This window comes from Hyaena hyaena, unplaced genomic scaffold (assembly GCF_003009895.1).
Source record: "Hyaena hyaena isolate Hyena2069 unplaced genomic scaffold, ASM300989v1 scaffold_194, whole genome shotgun sequence".
Taxonomy (NCBI): domain Eukaryota; kingdom Metazoa; phylum Chordata; class Mammalia; order Carnivora; family Hyaenidae; genus Hyaena; species Hyaena hyaena.
The window spans coordinates 2023058-2042981 of record NW_024080826.1 but is presented as its reverse complement, the minus strand read 5'-3'; the positions used below and the strand labels follow the sequence as shown (position 1 = coordinate 2042981).

The 19924-nt window shown below is 58.7% G+C and overlaps 2 protein-coding genes across 2 annotated transcripts in view; one reads left to right on the top strand and one right to left on the bottom strand.

Moving 5' to 3' along the window:
* The first annotated feature begins 429 nt into the window (after positions 1 to 429).
* On the top strand, positions 430 to 10529 carry S1PR3 (sphingosine-1-phosphate receptor 3). Its single transcript, XM_039241501.1, has 2 exons — positions 430 to 585; positions 7250 to 10529. The coding sequence occupies exon 2, from the start codon at positions 7388 to 7390 to the stop codon at positions 8504 to 8506; it is 1119 nt and encodes a 372-aa protein (XP_039097432.1). The 5' UTR covers positions 430 to 585; positions 7250 to 7387; the 3' UTR covers positions 8507 to 10529.
* Positions 10530 to 12145: 1616 nt separating this feature from the next.
* Positions 12146 to 19924, bottom strand: part of SHC3 (SHC adaptor protein 3) — a 98422-nt gene continuing 90643 nt past the window's right edge. The window contains exon 12 of the mRNA XM_039241500.1: positions 12146 to 17968. Coding sequence (XP_039097431.1) covers positions 17840 to 17968 — 129 coding nt within the window. The 3' untranslated portion in view covers positions 12146 to 17839. The remainder of the gene's footprint in view (positions 17969 to 19924) is intronic.

The following is a 19924-nucleotide window of genomic DNA, read 5'->3' as shown; positions in this document are numbered from 1 at the left end:
GGGGAGGGGGCTCGGGGAGGCAGCGCCCGGGAAGATGGGGGAGGGGTGCGGGGAGACTAGCAGGCGTGGGGAGGGGAGAACGCAAGGAAGGGGCTGGGGGGGCAGGGAGGTGAGGGGGCGGCGGGGGGGCAGGGACATGGGTCTGGGACTTGAGGCGCAGGGGAAGTGGGGTCTCGGGGAGGCGGGAAGGTGAGGGGGCGCGGAGGGGGCGGAGGGCGGCAGGGGCGCGGGGCGCGAAGGAGGCGAGGAGCTGGCGGCGGAAGGCGGGGAGGGGGCGGGGTGCAGGGGCGGGGGCGGGGGCGGGGCGGGGCGGACGCAGGGCGGGGCGCGGGCCCCGCCCCCAGGGCCGCAGGAAAAGTTTGCGCCCCGGCGTGCGCGCGCAGAGGCTGAGCCGGCCGGTCCTGGGGACACGCGACGGGGACGCGGCGCCAGCGCGGTGGCCGGACGAGCTCGGGCGAGACCCCCGGCCGGGGAGCGACCCCCGCCCCCTCCCCAGGACTCTCCCGCTGCCCCGGTCCGGGCCGCCTGGGAGCGGAGGAGGGGTGGCCGGGATGCGGGCGGCCGCAGTGCCTTTGCCGGACGGAGGTGAGCGGCGGCGGGCGGGGGCGCCGAGCCCGGGCGGGCGGGCGGGCGGGGGCAGCCGGGCCCGCTTTCTCGCCACATTCCAGCCCATCCCGGGCGTGACCGGGACCGGCGCGGGGAGCCGCCCCCTCAGCACCGCGCTGTCCCCCAGGCCATCTATTCCGGGGCCGAGCCCCCGCGGCGGGAGAGGGGATGGTTCCCTTTTCACCGCGGCCGGACCGTCTAGACCGCGCTTCCCCTTAACGGCCCTTCCCCGGGACAGTTAGAAGGTCAGGAGCCCTCCCGGGATGAGCACCTGGGGGTCCGGGGGAGGGGTCCTTCTCCTGGGAAAAATATCCCTTTAAATTATATTCGCTGCGAACTCCTACTTTTTCCTTCTGTTTCTCAAAGTAGGCAGTGGGGACCGTCAGAACCGGGGCTGCAGCGCAGCCCGGGTCCCCGCGAACAGGGGCGCTGCCCTCAGAGCTAGATAAAGGCAGGGGAAGGGGCAGGGCATGCCCTCCTGTGGCCCGAAGCGAGAAACTTGCCTCAACCCCGCTCGCTCTCCTCTCTCTCTCTTCTGGCCGTGGCCGCTCCAGGGACATACTTCTCTGTGGGGTTTCATACTGAGATGTAAGAGGAACTTCTTGTGGGGCTTCAAAGGGGAGACCACATTGGGTTAGAAAGATCCCCGGGAGCAGCCGGAACACAAGGCTCTTCTGGAAGATTCTTTCAAAAGGAGAAGGTCCACGCTGACCAATTCCAGAATTTGGCATCTTTCTTTCTAAGTCTGGAGCTCGAGCTTGCAGACCTTCGCTGCACGTGACCACACACTTGTAATTCAGCTCGTCCACATTCTTGTCTTCCTTCGTGGCCATCTTGCAGGCCTGGTTAAGGAGGACAATTGGGCTAGAAAGGACCTGGGCCGAATTACATTCCGCGGGTACGTGGCCGTCCCGTGGCTGATGGTGTGGCCGTAGGTGTGTTGTACTCCACGGCTCGTGGGAGTGTCTGGATCTGTATGATTTCTCACGGAACCGAGGCAGAGCTCGATGCCAGAATGAATAATCTTGTGCCCATAGGAGGGCCACACGTGGGGTGTTCTCGGTCAGCAGACCTTCACTTCCCGCCTGCCGGGCTCGGTCACCTGACACCAGAGACTAAAAGCCAGCCCTTTGGAGCCCCTCCTGCTAAGTTATACAAGGAATGGCTTCTCAGCCAATCTCGTCTTTGAAAATGCTGCTTTCCCCCTTACTTTTCAGCACTTGGTAATGAGCATGGCTCTCCTGATTCACTGCCACGTGTGGGTAGTTGAAACTCCCATTTCCCGAAGAAGGAGCCTCACGTGTTGGCCCAGGGATGTTCTCGAAATGCAGGCGCCGCTTTTCTTTCCTCTGGGAACTAGGACACTGACTGGGTCTTCTCGGATCGTTCCCACCCTCTAAAGGTGCTTCGATGCCCCCCGCGTGTGCACATGTTCTCACGATCCAGAAGTGAGAATCTGAGCATGCCGTAATCTTGAAAATGTGGGGGTTACCCTTCTGTGAAGCCCCTTTTTTTTCTGCCAGGACTTTGTGCTGGGACACAGCCGGCTTGGCCCTGAGCGCCTCAGGCCATCGGTGAGGGGCCGTGCCGTGGGTCACCCAGCCTTTCTGGTTCCTCTCATGTGGCTCTGCCTTTTCATATGAGTTGGGAGCCACTTATTACTCCTTTGCTCCTTGGCCCCCATTTTCTGCTGTATTAATTAATTGCCTTAGGAGATGTTCCGTGAGCCTTCAGAGCTGACGCGAGGCACTTGGTGGCCTCTCCCCAGTCGAGGAGATGCCAGCATTTCACTTACTGCTGTGACAGCACCAGGCACACAGTTGTTCTGTTTTGTTTTCCTCCTGATTTTGAGGAGTTGCTGCCGTGTCTGTGGGAGGCCATGCGACAGGCCACCGGGTGAGTCAGTGAGAGACTGCTTGGTGCAGAGCATGGCACGCAGGGGTTGCTCTGGCGTCCGCTCGGCACCACGAACTGGGTCAGCCTGTGAGGCTCTTCTGCTTGGAGAAGCGGCTCCATCGCCCTGGTGTCCGTCTGCATGCCTTTGGCTGCCGGTGATACTCTTGACCTTCAGGTGAAGAACACGAGGAGGGGCGGGCGCTCCAGAAGAGCTGAGCCCTAACACGGTGCCTGGGAACCACAGCCCCGGACAGCCAGCACAGCCGCGTCTTCCGAGCTGTGCCTCCAGGGACAGAGACCATCACACCCCAGCCTCGGTTTCCTTCTGCCACGTCCAGAAGGCAGATGCCGCCGTGGGGACCAGACGTGCTGTGTCCCCGTCGTTCTGGGAAAGGATGGGAGGGACCCCACAGAGGACTCCTTGGGCCCAGGTATCTCTTATTTGCATATGCCCTTAGCTTCTGGGGAGCTCATTTCCACACACTGGCATGCATGGGGGGAGCAGTCGTGGCAAGAGTCCAGTCCCGTGCCCTCACTAGGAACACGCGGAGAAGGGGAGAGAGAAAGCAGAGGGTAAGGCCTCTTACATCTAAACCTTGATGAACAAGCCTGTGCACCCAGGAGAGAGAGCGCAGAGGCAGAGCCTGGGGCCTGTGCCGGGCTCCTGGGTCCACCCCGCGTACCCGGGCTGGCTGGAGCGCGCCAGCTCTGTTCCCATCTGAGGCTCACCTGCCTCGGAGAATCGCTGGTGGGAAAGCCACGGGGTAGCGGGAAGCCTGCTCATAAGGGTTATTCACCAGGGGCTCTGGGACTGGGCTGGAGCAGAGAGCCGGCGTGCCGGCCTGTGCGCAGAGCCTCTTGCCTTGACCACCTCTGAAAGCCCAGCGGGGTCACCTCAGAAATCTGGGGCAAGGAGAAATACTCATTAGCAAAGGAATTTCCTGGAGCATTGAAACAGCCGGCCCCTTATTTCCTTCCTAAATTGTTGTAAACAGCAACAACAAAATACTGCTTTCCAAGAAATTTACCAAGCATCGGCGAGTGGTTGGCGTTTTAGCTCAGTCTGGAGGATGAAAGCATTAGTTTCCCTGGGAAAACGTGCTTTTCAGAAACATCACCCCGCATCGGACCGGGCAGAATTTTTCACTGTCTTCATGTGGTTTTCTTGTTCACCAGTACGGAGAGGGAAAGGGAGAGAGACAGACCCCAGACTTTGGGGAAATATTTTCCTTTCCTTTTTTCTTGTTTTATAGTTTGTTTATTTTTTGAATTGCCATGTGTAGAGAAAGTGAATCACTAGCGTAGAGGGCACATCTGGAATCCATCGGCCGACCTGGGCTGGCCTGTCCACGGACGTGCCTCCTTGGAACAGAGGGATGGGGAGCCCCACTGATGTGACATGGCCTAACCTGGATGACGCGCCATGGTACCACCTTCTAGAAGGAGTCGTAGTCCTTCTCAGCAAAGGGAAGAAGCATTGGTGTTGAAATGCCTTGAGGTTGACTTGACCCTACCTTCATGAGGATGCTGGGAAAACTCTAGATAGAGGTCTCTGTTGAGTCCGTCCCCTGGGCACCAGGCGTGGGCAGTGCATCTCTTCACCATGAGATGCACACACCTCCTCGCTGGGCGCAGGTAAGCGGGAGGGGGGTGCGGGGGCCTGGGGAATGTGGGCACAGCCCGTGGGAGCCTGGAAGCCCTCAGCCAGTGGCCCTCAGCCCTCCAGAGCCTGGAAGTCATCTGCAGTGAGCAGAGGCTCCTCCCCCGAGTGCCCGCACCATGCAGCAACTTCTGGAACGGGGCCGGTGCTCCGAGCCGTATGAGACGAGAAGGCACACCGCCACCTTCCTCAGCATGTTTTATCAGCCTCTATTTCTGAGGTGTTCAGGGGAAATTAAGCAGGCATAGTGACACGCGGAAGCCACCCTGTGTTCACAGACAGGTGCAGCTGTCCTTGATGGGGGCAGGAATTACCGGCATCTGAACGCACCTCCATGTAGGACTGAGCATCGTGTCGGCACAAAGAACCCAGGCACAGTTACATGCTGTGGGACCCCGTTTATGCAGAAGTCAGAGACAGACGTGGCCCTCGAGGGGATGAGAAGCCCACCGGTGGGTCCCCTTCCTGGAGGGGTGCTGGGTTGGGCCCCTCCTCTGCGGGGCGGGCCAGGCTGGCCTCCCTGGAGCTGGTGCCGCATGCCTGGCACTTCTGGGAGGGATGTCCCCAGAGGGCGGAGGCCCCGCCTGGCCCTGAGCAGGGCTGACCAGCTCAGAAGTTGGGGGTAACTCAGGTCCTGCCGTGCCCCTGAGCCATGGAGGCAGAACTCCTCTGTGATGCTCTTGACCTCACACAGCCACACTCCGATGCATCCAAAATCAAGCTGGCTGTTAGCCCAGCACATAACTCTTGGGATGGAGTCTACGTTCTACCACTGAGAATCCAAAGAAAATAAGCTTTTAGTTCCAAAGAGAGCAGATGTCTTCCAGTTACGCAAAAGGGGGAGAATAGCATTTAACAGCGGATGTTCTGAGAAAGTATACTTTTTGAACGATGAATATTTCATCAAGGGAAATGATCAATGAAGCATTAGTGGGAAGATACATTCACCCTCAAAATGCTTGCTCTTGGTGGCTCTTGGCACATCTTCCATGTTTTCATTGTGGTTAGTTTACTGCTGGGTCCTGGCTTTACCGTTGGCTTGTTTACCTGCTCAGCTCAGTTCCTTCCGGACCTCGCACATGTGGGGAAGGGCACCCCTACAGCTCTTTACCTCCCAGAGGTCCAGACCCAGCAGCTTTAGAGGGACGCCCAACCCTTCCGTCCACACGGTCGGTGCAAGCCTGGGGGCGGGGAGTGCGCAGAGGCCGCACCTTGCGCGTCCTGGACCTCTCGTGGGGGAATGGGCTGGAGACGAGCTTCAGCTGTGCTGAGGCTTCAGAACCTTCCTGACGTGGATGCTTAAAGCCCCTTCTTGCCATCATGGGTATGAATTCATGAGCAGTTCACACTCCTTGTAACACTTGCACATTTCTACGGTTCAGCCTGTTGTGATGCTAACTCATGCCCACTGGTCGTGAGTCATGTGGACCACGTGTGTGTTGTGGTCAGTTCCTGGGACGGAAACCCAGGTGGGCGTGCAGGTGTGAGGAAAACCGGACTCAGTGCCGCGGGCAGCAGGCTGGCTGGCATGGGGTGTGGGGAGGCCCCAGGTTGGCCGTGTGCCCACCGCTGGCGGGAAGTCACCCATCTCAGGGCTCCGCGCCTTCCGACTCTCGGTGGGGCGGCACGTGCGTTTCTCGTCCCTGACTCTGTGCTGTGTCTTTTCCATGAACAAGGTGGTGCAGGGTCGGCCGGCACGTCTGTGTGGGGCTGGTGGTGCTCTGGGTGGGAAGCCAGCCGGGGCTCAGGGCCCAGTGAGCAAAGCAAGGTCGTGCTGTCTCCATCCACACAGGCCGTAGTAAAGGGCATTCATCGGGCCCCCGTTAGCTGATAGGCGCCATGATAGACGTGTGCGCGGTGTCCGCGTGAGCATGACCCAGGCGACCCAGGCACCCCAGGCCGAGGGCCCGGAGGCTGTCGGAGGCTGGATTTATTTCTACTCTTTACAGGACAGTGTGCAGTTTGTTGTAAGAAGTGGCAGGTAGGCTCAGAAGGGCTGGGCTGGTCCCAGAAATTGTCGCAGAGCACGAGGAGTTGAGTCGGGGCGAGAAGGACAGGACGGGGTTAGATTAGGTCCAGGGCAGGGGGAGGCTGGCCGTCGGCTGACCCGCACCTCCAGATGCACCTGCACACACAGCACAGGGGCCCGTTTCCAGAGCCAGCAGGGCGTCGAAGCCCCTACGCTCTGGGGAAGTGTCTGCAAAGAAGAAATGGCATCGCGCCCTTCTGTCTGAGGACCCAAGCCCGCCCCACCCCCCACTGATGGAAGGGAGGGCTGACCACCTCCCGGGCCCTGGAGGGAGTCCTGGGGGGGCCTGCGGTTTCCTCTCCTTCTCCCAGAGCAGCCACCAGCGCTGCAGCCCTGGGTCCTTCCGGGACCAGACCCTCGGGCGCTGTTTGTACCTGGCGGTGAGCTCAGCAGGCGAGGCTTCGGCTCCTACACACCCTACATTGCAGACCCCGTGCCACTGGGCCGCTGTCCGTTTGTCTCAGAACCAGGGCTCTGACCTGAACATTACCAACGTCAAGGAAGTCACGGCCGGAGAGTCAATGGGCTGTCTTAAGCTAACCTCATTGGATCTCACAGAGATACTTGCACAAATAATTGTAATTTAAACTCCGTGGGCCCACTGAAAGCCACATCTGGCTGTGATGGTGATGGTGCCGGGGGTGGCCCCGGGTGAGGGTGGGAAGTGTCAGGTTGGGAGAGGGTTAAAATCCGGGCCCCGGAGGGCCTGGTGCTCGGCTTCTCGCCCTCACAGGTTCCCCAGTGCCCCTGCGGGGCGGTCATTCCTTCCGGCTCACGTGCACACCTTCAGTTTTGGGGGCTCAGACAGTTTTATCCAATCCTGGGTGTTCAGCCAAGTCCAAAGCCCCAGTGCTCATCCCTGCCTTCCCTTCCTTCACCCTGGGTGGAAGTACGTACGGGTCTGCGTCCTGCCTGCAGACGGGAGTCGCTGCCCCAGCCGCCTGTCTCCAGGGAGCCCTGGGCCGTTCCTATACTTCGGATTTTCGGTGCCTTTCTCCAGCCTTGCTGCTGCCGCTGGCCCCCCTTAATCGCTGGGCGCCCCTCTTCTATCTCCACAGGCGCCTGCTCTGCACACCCTGGCCAGGCTCCCGCCAGGGCCACCGCCGAAGCCTGAGCCGGTGCCTTTTCTCTGGAAATGGACGTGCCCAGGGCGCCCCCTGGTGGCCTCTGGAGCTGAGCCTCGGCGAGCCCCCCCCATGGCGGCCGCGCTCCCGCCCGGGAATGAGACCCTGCACCAGCACTACAGCTATGTGGGCAAGCTGGAGGGCCGGCTGCAGGAAGCCCCCGACGGCAGCGTGCCGACCACCGCGCTGCTGCTGGCCGTGTGCAGCCTCATCGTGCTGGAGAACCTGATGGTGCTGATCGCCATCTGGAGGAACAACAGGTTCCACAACCGAATGTACTTCTTCATCGGCAACCTGGCCCTCTGCGACCTGCTGGCCGGCGTCGCCTACAAGGTCAACATCCTGATGTCGGGCAGGAGGACGCTGAGCCTGTCGCCGACCGTCTGGTTCCTGCGGGAGGGCAGCATGTTCGTGGCCCTCGGGGCGTCCACCTGCAGCTTGCTGGCCATCGCCATCGAGCGACACCTGACCATGATCAAGATGCGGCCCTACGACGCCAACAAGAAGCACCGCGTGTTTCTTCTGATCGGGATGTGCTGGCTGGTGGCGCTGTCGCTGGGCGCCTTGCCCATCCTGGGCTGGAACTGCCTGCGGGACCTGCCGGACTGCTCCACCATCCTGCCCCTCTACTCCAAGAAGTACATCGCCTTCTGCGTCAGCGTCTTCACGGCCATCCTGGCGGCCATCGTCATCCTGTACGCCCGCATCTACATCCTGGTGAAGTCCAGCAGCCGCAGGGTCACCAGCCCCCACACCTCGGAGCGCTCCATGGCCCTGCTGCGGACCGTGGTCATCGTGGTGAGCGTCTTCATCGCCTGCTGGTCACCGCTCTTCATCCTCTTCCTCGTCGACGTGGCCTGCAGGGTCAAGGAGTGCGCTGTCCTGTTCAAGGCCCAGTGGTTCATCGTGCTGGCCGTGCTCAACTCCGCCATGAACCCTGTCATCTACACGCTGGCCAGCAAGGAGATGCGGCGGGCCTTCTTCCGGCTGGTGTGCACCTGCCTGGCCCGGGGCCGCGGCGCCCGCTCCTCGCCCACCCAGCCCGCCCTGGACCCCAGCAGAAGCAAGTCCAGTGGCAGCAACAACAGCAGCCCTTCACCAAAGAGCAAGGAAGACCCCCCCCAGAGAGCTGCCTCCCCCAGCATAACCGACAGAAACACCCCTCTGCAGAACGGGGTTCTCTGCAAGTGAGGGCGCCTGCCTCTGGGAACGCGGGAGGGGAGGCCCGGGCTCTGTGGCCACGGCTGCACTTCCTGCACACCTCGCCCGGGAGCTCCAGAGCAGGGACTCAGGAGACCTATCTGCCAACAGCCTGCACGGCATGGATGTCACGTGAAGGAGGAGACCCAAGGACTCGCCAGCGTGTTTCATGGTGGACCGCGTGCTCTGTCTGTTTCGGCTCCGGAGTCTTCCAAACGCAGCACGCTGCCGACGGTATCTGCTGCCTCCCCGTGGACCCCACTGGCTGCTCCCGCGGGGCCTGGACAGGGAAGGTCGTGGGACCCACAGTGTGTGGTGTGTTTCTCAGATCGTGGCGATGATGTTTGGTGACTTCACGCTACACTGTGCATGGGGTGGATGCCTGTGTGTCCGTTTCTGTTACACACACTTGTGTGAGCACTTGTGTCTTGTACGTCTGCCATTGGTACATGGCACCAGCTTACACCAGTCAACGGCAGTATGTGACACAGCTCAATCACAGGAAGTCCAAGTATGTCCTGATAGAGCCGCTGGTGTAAGGACATGGATGGAAACCCGGTGGACACGGCAGCCCCGGGCTCCAGACTGACATGGAGTCTTGTGCCCAGCAGCCTTTGAAGGCCTGACTGCCCGGAGACGTGTGGTCCCAGGCAGGTCTCAGAAGTGTGGTCTGAAGGGTCCTGGGAGATCGGGTGATCTGGTGTTCTCTGGGAGCCCTGTCCCTGTTTCTCTTCGGTCCTGTGTCCCTGCACATCCAAACCCACGTGCACCGAATTCCCTGATTGTCTGGGGCTCCTGCAGATCACAGAAGAGCCAGTGTCTCCCAGGAGCCCGTCCCCAGACCAACCAAGAAAGGGACCCACGAGGGAGAAGCAGAGGACAGACACCCTGGCCTGAAGCAGAAGCAGTGGGCTGTTTAATGCAGTGGAACGGTCGTGCTGAGTCAGGGGAGGCTTCCAGGGCTGGGCCGGGTCTCGTTCTCTCCGATCAGGAAAGCCCGGAGGCAGCCGCCCGGTGCTCTCTCGGCAGAGCAGCCGGGGCGCCCGCGGTCTCCACACGCCCCAGAGCGAGCCTGACGGCGACCCGTCGGGAGTGCATGTGTGTGCACCCTCCGGGGGATGTGAGGATGCTTGTCTTCCCCGCTGCCTGGGCTGCCCCTCCTCCCTGGTGACCGCGTGAGGGGATGACTTAGGTGTCTCCGTGCGCCCCCCGCCCCAAGGAGCCCACCCGCAGGACAAACGTGTGCGCGTTTGCAAAGATCTCATAACCACAGGCTTCTTGGGAAAAACAAAACCGAGCCGCCTTCAGAAGGACCCTTAGTCGGGCGAGCCCACGTCAGAGCCCCAGGGGCTTGTCAGGTTCGCGGGGGGTTTCCGCCAAGTAAGACTCAGTCTCAACCCAGTAACAGTCTCGAAGAGAAGCTGGTCCTGACGTGTTAGCCAACGCATGTTCCGCGTCCCGTGGGTCCCGGGTGGTCTTGTGCGCTGACCAGACTGTCCTCGTTTCTGATACCGGCGAGAGAAATTGTACTTATAAGGGGACGTCCTCGGTGGCATTTTTGGTGGCTTCTTTACATCACTGAAAAGGGGCTGCTTTCTGAACTCAGAAAGCATTTCTAGAAAAGTCAAGCATTGAGGTACCGCGTTGAAAAAATGAAGCAGTGTTTCTGAGAGCCGAAGTGTCGGGCGTTGGTGCCCGCCAGGTGACCACACGACTTCAGGACCTGGTACCCTGGCTCTGAGGGGCGTTGGGGGCCTCATCTCTGGTGCTGCTATTAGTGACAGTCGCTCTACAGTCCCGTTGAGGGAAGGCGGAACTTGCAAGCAGTCTGAATGAGTTTGCTTGACGGAGGTAGCACGTGATGAACTGTAAGACCAGCGTCCACAGCCCTCGGCAGCCCCTCGGGCGCGTGCAGGAGTTGAGCGTCAAGGCCACAAAGAACTGGCACTAGATCTTGCTCAATTAGTAACCTTTGCCATGTCCCATGTGTTTGTTAAAAAAAATAAAACCAAAAGCCTGCATATAAACCTATCGTTGGAGCGCCTGGGTGGCTCTGTCGGTTAAGCGTCTGACTTTGGCTCAGGCCATGATCTCATGGTTTGTGGGTTCGAGCCCCATGTCAAGCTCTGTGCTGACAGCTCGGAGTCCACTTGGGATTCTCTCTCTCCCTCTCTCTCAAAATAAATAAACTTAAAAAAATAAAAAATAAAAATAATAAAGCTGTGGCGGGGGGTTGGTATGGGGGTACCGTGTGCACAGGGTCACCATGCGGTGTGCAGGGTGGTGGCCCAGCCTCCCACCGGGAGCCAGTATCCCGAGGTGGAAAGGGCTCTTGGAGCCCATACCCTCCCCCGTTCAGCTCCCCACCCCCATGGCCACTGTCCTGCAAAGCTGCCCTGGGTCAGGGTCTGGAGGCAGGACTGTTTGGAGGAGGCCAACCCTTAACCCTTCGCCAGGGAGAAAATCACGGGTCCTGACAGAGCCCGGTGGGTGGAGACGGGACGTCAGGTTCCACTCCATTTGCAACAGGAGAGAGTAGGTCAGAACCCGTCCCTCGCCCGGCAGTGTCCTTGATGAAAGGCCACGTCTATTGTGTGTGCGCACGTGTGCGCGTGTGTGTGTGTGCGCCTGCTCTGTGCAAGGCCTGCAGTCGGCCTGACTAGTGACGTCTGTGCTGATGTTGGTGGGGAAATCTCTCAGCACAAGCGAGGCGCACGGCGGCTCCCCGAGGGGGTGAGGCAGACGCGCCAGATACCCCGTCAGGAAGGCTGATGCCGGGGACGCGTGCCCTCCACACCCTTGGGGGGGCGGGGCTGTGCTGTTGCTGGGCTCCAGCCCCCCCCCTCGTGAGGAGCGCAAGACCCCCGCCCACTGGAGAGGCTGGCCGCGCGACCCTCTGTTGCTCACACTCAGGTGACGGTCACTCCAGCAGCGAGCTTCGCGGAAGATGCTGCTCTCTACCCCCGTGACCCGTGCCGCCAAGGAGGCTGTGCCGGAAGTGGAACCAGGCGCATTTTATAGAAAACTCCTCGCTGAATTAGCAAGTCTGTGCTTTTAAATCGTGTCCAAAATATCACAGGGTTTGCTGCACAGAAATGCACACACCTGTCCCCCGAAAACGAAGGCATGTTTTCCCACCACCAGTGAGCAGAAGGACAGCATCGCCAAGATGGTGGTGACACTCTCCGACCCGGGTGACAGTGCTGACACGGGGGTCGCCCCGCGGCCCCTCCGGCTGGCCCCCGCAGACGCGGCCTTGTGGCCAGAAGCCACGTCACTTCCTGCAGGAGGTTAGAAAGCTCGAGACTGGTTTGGGAATTCCAGTCTTCAGAATCCATAGGCGATTCCATCCCAGCATCGAAGCAGAAGAGGCACATCGGCGCCGCACCCGGACAGAGACCTTTATGGCAATTCTTTCTTGTTCCACAAAAGTCGATGGAAAACAAAACACAGAATTCTCAAGCGATATTTATCAATATATATAATTTGCCATCCAAATGCTTTTTAAAAAGTAATAAATATCTTCTTATTACACATTAAATTTACACGGAGTTCTCTCCTAATCCTTGGATTTTAACATCAAATGTTTAACTCTTGTTCAATTCTCAGTGCAAAGAAACATTCACATACTTAAAGTTTTTACAGTATTTATTCTGGAACAAGTTTTATTCAAAAGGCAAATGAACAGAGAACATTGCACTCACTGCTGACACACAGTCATCACAGAGAAAGGTAACCCAATGTGCAAACAGAGGTGCCCACGTATTTCTGCTCTGTGGACCGCTGCTGGATTCAGTGGCGCACACAATCTGGCTGTGGTAGGAACGCCCCGGGTGCGTGTGGGCTGACGACGTGTGACACGCGGGACCACACCTGCACTCTCCGTGCGCGTGGCTTGCTACCTACAGCGCCTCAAGGTGACGCAACAACACCAGAAACAAGCTCATACAAGGTTTCGTGTCTGGCACCTTCTTCCGTGAGAAGGGCTCCCCGCTCAGGGAGGAGCCCTGGGGAGTCCTTTTCAGGGCATCGGGGGGGGAGGGGACCCGAGGGGCGCAGCCGGCACCCCCCAGCGCCCCGGCCAGCGCCAGCCGCGGGGCGCGAGGAGGGTGTCCCTGCTGGCTCCGCGGCCTCCAGCCTCGCCTGTCCGCCTGTCGACACCCCCGCCCCACCCGCCTCCAGCTCGCACAACCTCCAGACTGCCCAGACCCAGCCGGGAGCCCCGGCCTCCACTGCCCTGTTGAACGTGGCCACGCCGGCCAGCAGGCCCGTCTGGCCCTCACGCCCTGTGCGTGCTTGTTTCCCAGCAGGTCACAGGTCCCCATCTCTCTGGGGACCCCAGCGCAGACCCTGCCACGTAGGAACCGTGCACAGACAGGGCCGAGAGAGATGCCCGCCAGCTGGGGGGTGCACGGCTGTGCCGGGGCAGACTGGTCGCCCCCAAGCATGCCAGGGAGGACAGCCTTTCTGCCCCTGTCCCTTCCTGCCCGTCGTCTCTGGGCGCTGCAGACACAGGCAGCACGTGAGACCGGATGTGCTTGTCCCCAAGCCCTTCTCCGTACCTTCACCCTCCTGCACTGTCATCCATCCTGGTGGCCTCCCCGCCCCCGCCCCTTGGTCACTTCCACAGAGCCCCCCCCCGCGGCCGTCCTGCCTGCTCCTGCTCCCTTGCACTTGGGTCCCCTCCTGCGGCACCCAGGACCCTCCTCCAGCCGTCTGCCGACGCCGGGCCCGTCAGCCCCCAAACTCTCCACGTCTGCTCAGCTCTCTGGTTGTCCTTGTTGCTTAAAATCCCAAAGCCCGGAGAGGAGGGCCAGGTGCCGTCACACCGCCTGCCCGCGGGGGCCCCCACACAGGTGCGTGGCTGTCGTGATCCGTGGAGGTACGCGTGTGCCCGCAACTGATATTCAAAGTCCTCATATAAAACTGCAGTTTTTCTGGCTGCTGTAAAATGTGCCAGTTTTAAAACTGTGCATTTGTTGCTGGCAAACTTATCAATATGTATAAAGCCCATTATAAATACACTGTGGCTGGCAGATGGCACTGATTGCCTGGGGTTCTAAATGCTCATTAATGCGCCACTTTTAAAGCCCAGAGCGTGGACTCTGGGACCCAGGACGCGAAGTGGAGGGAAAACATACAAACTGGAGGCGTGAAGCCCTCAGGAAGGGAGGGCAAAGGGCTGGCAGCTCACGCCTGATGGCGCGCCGCACTCCCTAGAGAAATGCACGTTCCTGGGCCCTGCAGACCTGCTGGGGTGGGGCCCTGGGGGCTCCCGGAGGACTGTGTCTCTGCCGGGGAGTCCCGGCGGGGAGTGTGCTCAGGTTTGCACACGGCCCGCTTTCCTCTGTGCCCGGCAGCGGCTAAACGCAGCTGGGTCCCGGCCAAGATGCGTCCACCCTGCCTCCCGCTGTGCCTCAGTCTTCCACACCATGGTGACTGGACCCATCGTGCTCTCCTCCCCGACTTCCTTCCCTTCCCCAGCCCCGGGCATCACCCGGAGAAGTGAAGGGCCCCAAACAGAAACACTTCCTCCTCCAGGAAAGGGGGAAACATGCAAACCCAAGGGAGAAGCGCTGTTGGCCGTTTTCCATCGGGGGTGGAGCATTATACACACACTGTTAAGGACCCTAATAAGTCCTTCGCTCTGTCCTAGATTCGGCCACTGACTGCCCCCGCACTGCGGCAAGTCTGGCCCTCGCTCCCCCAGAGAAGAGGGGGGTGTGCAGCTGCATGATCCTGATCCTGTAGCCTGCCTCACTCGGGACCCTCTGGGGAGCCACGGCGCATGCAGGTTTGTAACACCTTCCTGCCGAGCGGTTTTTCTGCTTCGTCTTTCCCAGGACCAATTTTCAAAGTTTCACTACAGAGCCTGGTATTATTCTGACACGTATGACCCAAGTGCAGTATTTCCGCAATCCCTCTCCCCTTCCTCGCCGCCACAGAAAGGCTCAGGGGCGCGCAGTGGGGGACGCACACGTCGGGGGGCACGCAGGGTGGACGGCACGCACGGGCCGAGCGCACACATATGCGTACCCCGCCCGCCAGAGAGCCCGTCACACATTTTCCCAAACATCCCAGGGGACAGCTGTCCTTCCTGTTGATGGACGTTCACCCCTGTCTTGGGCGGGGACGGTGCACGGCTCTGCGGTGCAGGTGGCACGTGGGCCAGCGCTCAGGGAAGGCCCAGCAGCACGTGTGAGGCCACGTGGCTCTGCTGGCGGCGCCCAGGGAGGCTTGTGATCTCATGGGAATTGCGTCCACCCGGTGACTGATTCCAGGACATAAGGACCAGGACCTCAGGCTTAAGGTGTCACTTATGGGGTCGGGAGATGCGTGCGTGCATCAGCCATCAGTCTGCCGAGCAGTCCAGGGCCTCAAGCGTCAGAGCTCTGTGAAACCGCTGCTGAGCAGCCCCCACAGGCATCCGGGGCCGCAAGTACCACTAATTCACACACAGGTGTGTGTGTGTGTGTGTGTGTGTGTGTGTGTGTGTGTGTGGCGGGGGCTGGGGGGGCCAGGCCTCCGATGCCGCACCTGTGCACCCCTGGGCAGGGGCCCGGGAGGGGGTGCACCCCAGGGGTGGCCAGGCACACTGCACGGAGAATGTACCCGGGACGAGAGGCCCCGGAGAACCCCGCCTTGCCCCCGCAGAGGCACAGGCCGGGGACTGGGCGACGGGGACCCAGGCTGGTCAGGGAGGGGCCCGTCTTCCCCTGGGAATCCTGAGCTCCTGGCGCCGCAGAGCCCAGTAACGCCAAGGCCGCTGGACAGCTTGGCTGCCCGCCCACTGAGCCTCAGTTTCCCCACCTGTGAATGAGGCTCCCTGTAACAGCCATCACACGACCTTGGAGGAGAGCTGGGGTGACCCGGGGAAGCCCCAATACGCTTCACACAGGGGAGGAACAAGGACAAGGGACCTGGCCGGCACCCGCTGGGTCCCCAGGCTGCTCTGGCGACTACAAAGGAGTGCAGTTTCCCACTGGCACTGTCCCTTTGTAAGCAGCCCTGGAATCTGAGCTTAAAAATACATGTTTTGCGTTAATATTGAAACAAAAATTTGATCTCCCGCCAATACCTCTAATTTTTTAAATTGATTCTCATGCAGAAAAAACATGGTATATATATATTGCTTATCACCATTGAGAGAGACACTGACTTCGCAGCAGAGAGCTCCCACACCTGCAGATTATATCCCTCTTATATCCCCAAGAAGGAAAAGAAAGCAGGTCACACGTTCAGGGTCTCAGGGTCCCCAGGCAGCCTTTCCCACATTGCCCTGAAACATTAGCATTTGGGAGGTGCCCTTAACACTGCACGATGGGCCACTAAAAAGTCAGTTTATCCACCTTTATGTCTGTGTATGCTCCCACACTGGGGTGGGACTTCTGGTATGTCTGCAGGGCCGCAGGGGGACGGGGTGCACGCGGTCCCCACCCCCATCCCGTCCACGTCGTCACAGGGCAAGAGCCTGAACTACTGCTGCCCCATCCCCGTTCAGTCCCCACCGCCTCTGAGTGACCTGGGCAGAGTATCCACACTGTGACTGAAACCAGAACCGTTCTCGGAAGAGGCAGAGGGTCCTACATCAGTTCCGATCCATGGCAGAACATTCTAGAAGATGGAAGCCACTGGCATCTTGGATTCACTGGACCCTCAATAGACAAAAACTCCTAAGAAGGCTCCAAGCACATCTGCAAAGCTGCCTGACCCACCCTCACCCGTGAGCTTCACCCCGTCATCCCCCCTGGACACACACATCCCAAAAACAGAAATGGGGTTCATTTAGCATTAGAACTTCACAGTCATTCATCAGAATTTTTTAAATCTACCCTTAACTCCTCACTCTTGAAGCACTGAATTATTACTGTCTCGCTCTAAGTGTGTGGCGAGTCCCCCTGTGGCTCTGACCCAGGGGTGCCTCATGCCGTGGGGTCGCACGGGATGGGGGCCTATGCCATGGCACCAATTGGAAGGTGACAGCCAATGAATGAATCCTTCTAGCTTTTAAAAGACGGCATCTGTTAAGTCACATGGTAATGTCAACCTGGCATTTACAAGTTAGAGGCCCTGTCGGCCTCCTGACGCTCAATGACCCAGTAAGAAACCCTAGTACTTTAGCTCAAAGGAGGGGCCGAGACAGAGCTCCATGGGCCAGGCGTCCTTTCCACGGAGCAACTGGAGAGTCTGCTGTAGAGACAGCCAGCCACCTTACCCACCAACCACTCGAGAAGCAGAAAACCTCAGATGGATCCCGCAAGCCCCTGCGTCACCAACCTCGGGCAAACGCAGGGCAAGAGCCACTGCCGTGCACATGTCTCGGGGGCGGAGCTTGCGTGGTAGGTCTGCCTTCCACGCCACGGCCGTGCACACATCTACCGGACCGAGCACCGTGTTAGATCTGCCTTCCACACAGCTCGTAAGGTGCGTTTTCCTCTGTCAGATTAAGGGCAGGGACAGTTTTCTAGCAGCCACCTCAGCAGCCTGTGATCATCGGATTGGCTGGAAAGACACAGAAGCCAAGACTTCGCCCCAATCAGCCCTCCGCCCACTCTTGTTTTGTGTCATGATGCAGGTGAGAGCGATGGAAGAGTTTGCCAGTGAAGATGTTGGTCACTGAGGTTCATTTTGTGCCACATCTGGCAGTTACACAGCTCTTTGAGGGCCCTGGACCACTGCGGTCAAGGGGGACGGCATTCCTGTGCTCAGGCACCACCCGAAACAGCGGCCCTGACACTCAGTTCAGCAACACCAGGTGTCAGGTGCGGGAGCCAGGAGCACACGGTGCAATACAGACGGCGGGGGAGGCGTCATCACGCAGGGAGGGGGCGCCAACACCCCCGAGTGGCAGCCACCAGGACCAGAGCCAGACCCGACACTTATCACCACCCCCTGCTCGCTTCTGGTCCCCGTGTTGTGCTTATCAGGCAAAACTGCAGATCTCACCTTCTGAGGGGAATTTCTCAGGAGAATGGGTTAGCTGAGTTACATTTTTTTGCCCAGACAACTAGAGTCAAACTTTTTTTCCATTAAAAACATACAGCACAGAACATTAGTCTTACATCTTTCTTAGTCTTAAAAAATATAAATATAGAGGGCTAATTTGTACAGGATGTATAGGTATGTACACCTTTCATATGCACACGAGAAAATCAGGACAAGTTTATGAAACTTGCACTTTACGGACACCTTCCTCCTGAGGCATTTGGACAAGGCTCTGAGCCCGCGGGCGGCTGCCTGAGTTTCCGTACCCCTGTACCCACTTCCCGGGAAGAACCAGGTCTCCTGACCACCAGTGCAGGGTCAGGACGGGTGGCTGGCCGGTCACAGGGGCTTCTCCACCGGCTGCTGCAGGCAGAGCTCGCTTCCGGCGGAGACAATCGGCAGGCTGTTCTCCAAGTGGTGGTTGATGAGGTGGCTGATGCTGTCAAAGACCCTGTCCTTCGTCCGGATCTGGGAGGGACACAGAGAGCAGGATGCGTGACCCATGGCAGAGAAGAGAGAACGCGTGTGCTTAGAGGCAGCCCCGGACCGTGGGAAGCAGAGCTGTGGCATCCCCGGGGCCCCCTGCACACTCTCAGAGACATGTCTGCAAAGTCCCCAGTGATCGTCACTGGCCAGCCCTTTAGCCCGGCACCTGCCATCTGCCTTCGGGAGCCACCCTGCCCTCCATGACCAGCCTTTTCTCCCCTGATCCCCTCCTGCCCTCAAAAGACCTTTCTGGCCATCCTGCACTCCCACCGGGAGGGGGTCCATGTAGCCGCATTGGGGGTCAGAGGGTGCAGTGTGGCACACTCCTGGTTGCTTGGTGCGATGCCTGTCCGCCAGCCTCTGAGCAAGTGAACACCTGGGGTGGGGGGTGGGGCCACCACTTCCCATTGCTCACCAGATGTGCGCCCTCATCCTTCAGCTGCTACATTCCCAGTGTAGACCACACTTGAAGAAGACAGAGGACGCCTGGCCAGGAGCAGTCTCCCATCTGCTGTGGACACAGCCCCCATGGCCTCTCCATTGAGGGGTGGGAGACGGGGAGGAAGCCGGTGCCTGGCTATGTGCCCATTGGCCCTCCAGGCCCTGAGATGGTCCTCATAGTGGCTCCTGGATGCCCTGGGCATCTGACCTCTTTCTCCCCCAGGGATCCCTGGGGCAGTTGGGCAAGGGGATGGGGGCCATACCGTCTGCTTTAGGCATGGTGGGCTCAAGTTGCCTAGGGAACACTTAAATTAGGTTCCGGTAGTTAGAAATACTGTTTAGAGATACTGTACATTAACAAGTACACTCAACCAGTGACAGAGTGATTATTTCCAGAAGGTCACACTAGCTGGGGCAAAGCCATCAGACAAGATATTTCCTGGTTAAAACCTGGCTCCGGTGGAACAGGATGCACACTCAGACCTGCGGCTTTTTGTCTCGTGTCTCAGCTTGGGCTGGATCCACTGGTAGACTGTCCGCTTCCAGAGGCTCAAGCCCAAATACAACCTAACCCGAGTGGGATGCAGACCCCCCCTCCCCCAGCCACGTTGCCTGGCCTCTCTCAGATTCGAAATTAAGGTGAGGTTCAGGCCCTTCCTAGACCCAGCGGATGCAGTGCCAGGTTCACATCAGGCCCCGAGGCTGCTGTGCCAGGAGGCGGCCTTGGGACCGTGACTCACAACTGCTTACACCCTTCCAGTCAACACCTTGCCCACATGGACGCTCCTTTTCCCCAAAAGCAGGAGGAAACGTTAGAGACTCACAAACAACCTAATCTCCCACCTTAAGACACGAAAAACCCTGAAGCGAGCAGGAGAAAGGACATCATAAAGATTAAAGCAGAGATACAGTAGAGAATGGGAAAATAATAGAGAAAAACCAATGAAACAAAAAGTGCGTTCTTTGAAAAGACCAACAAATTTGGCAAAGTTGGAGGATTCACACTTCTGGATTTCAAAACTAGGTACAAAGCTACAGTAATCAAAATAGTGTGGTACTGATATACAGACAGGCATATAAGGCAGTGGAAAAGAACAGAGGGTCTAGAAATGAGCCCTTGCATATGCGGTCAAGTGGTTTTTGACTAGGGTGCCAGGACCATTCCACAGGAAAGGAACAATTAATTTCTTCAACAAATGGTGCTGGGGAAGCTGGATGTCCACATGTAAAAGAATGGAGTGCCCGTAGCTGATGCCATACACAAAAATTAACTCAAAATGGATCAAAGACCTTAATGTAAGACCTAGAATTCTTAGAAGAAAAAGCTTCAAGACACTACATTTGCAGTGGTTTCTTGGATATGGTACAAAATGCACAGACAACAAAAGAAAACCAGATGAATTGGACATCATGAATATTGTAAAATTTTGTGCATGAAAAGACACTATCACAGAGTAAAAAGGCAACCCACAGGATGGGGGGGTAAATTTGGAATGG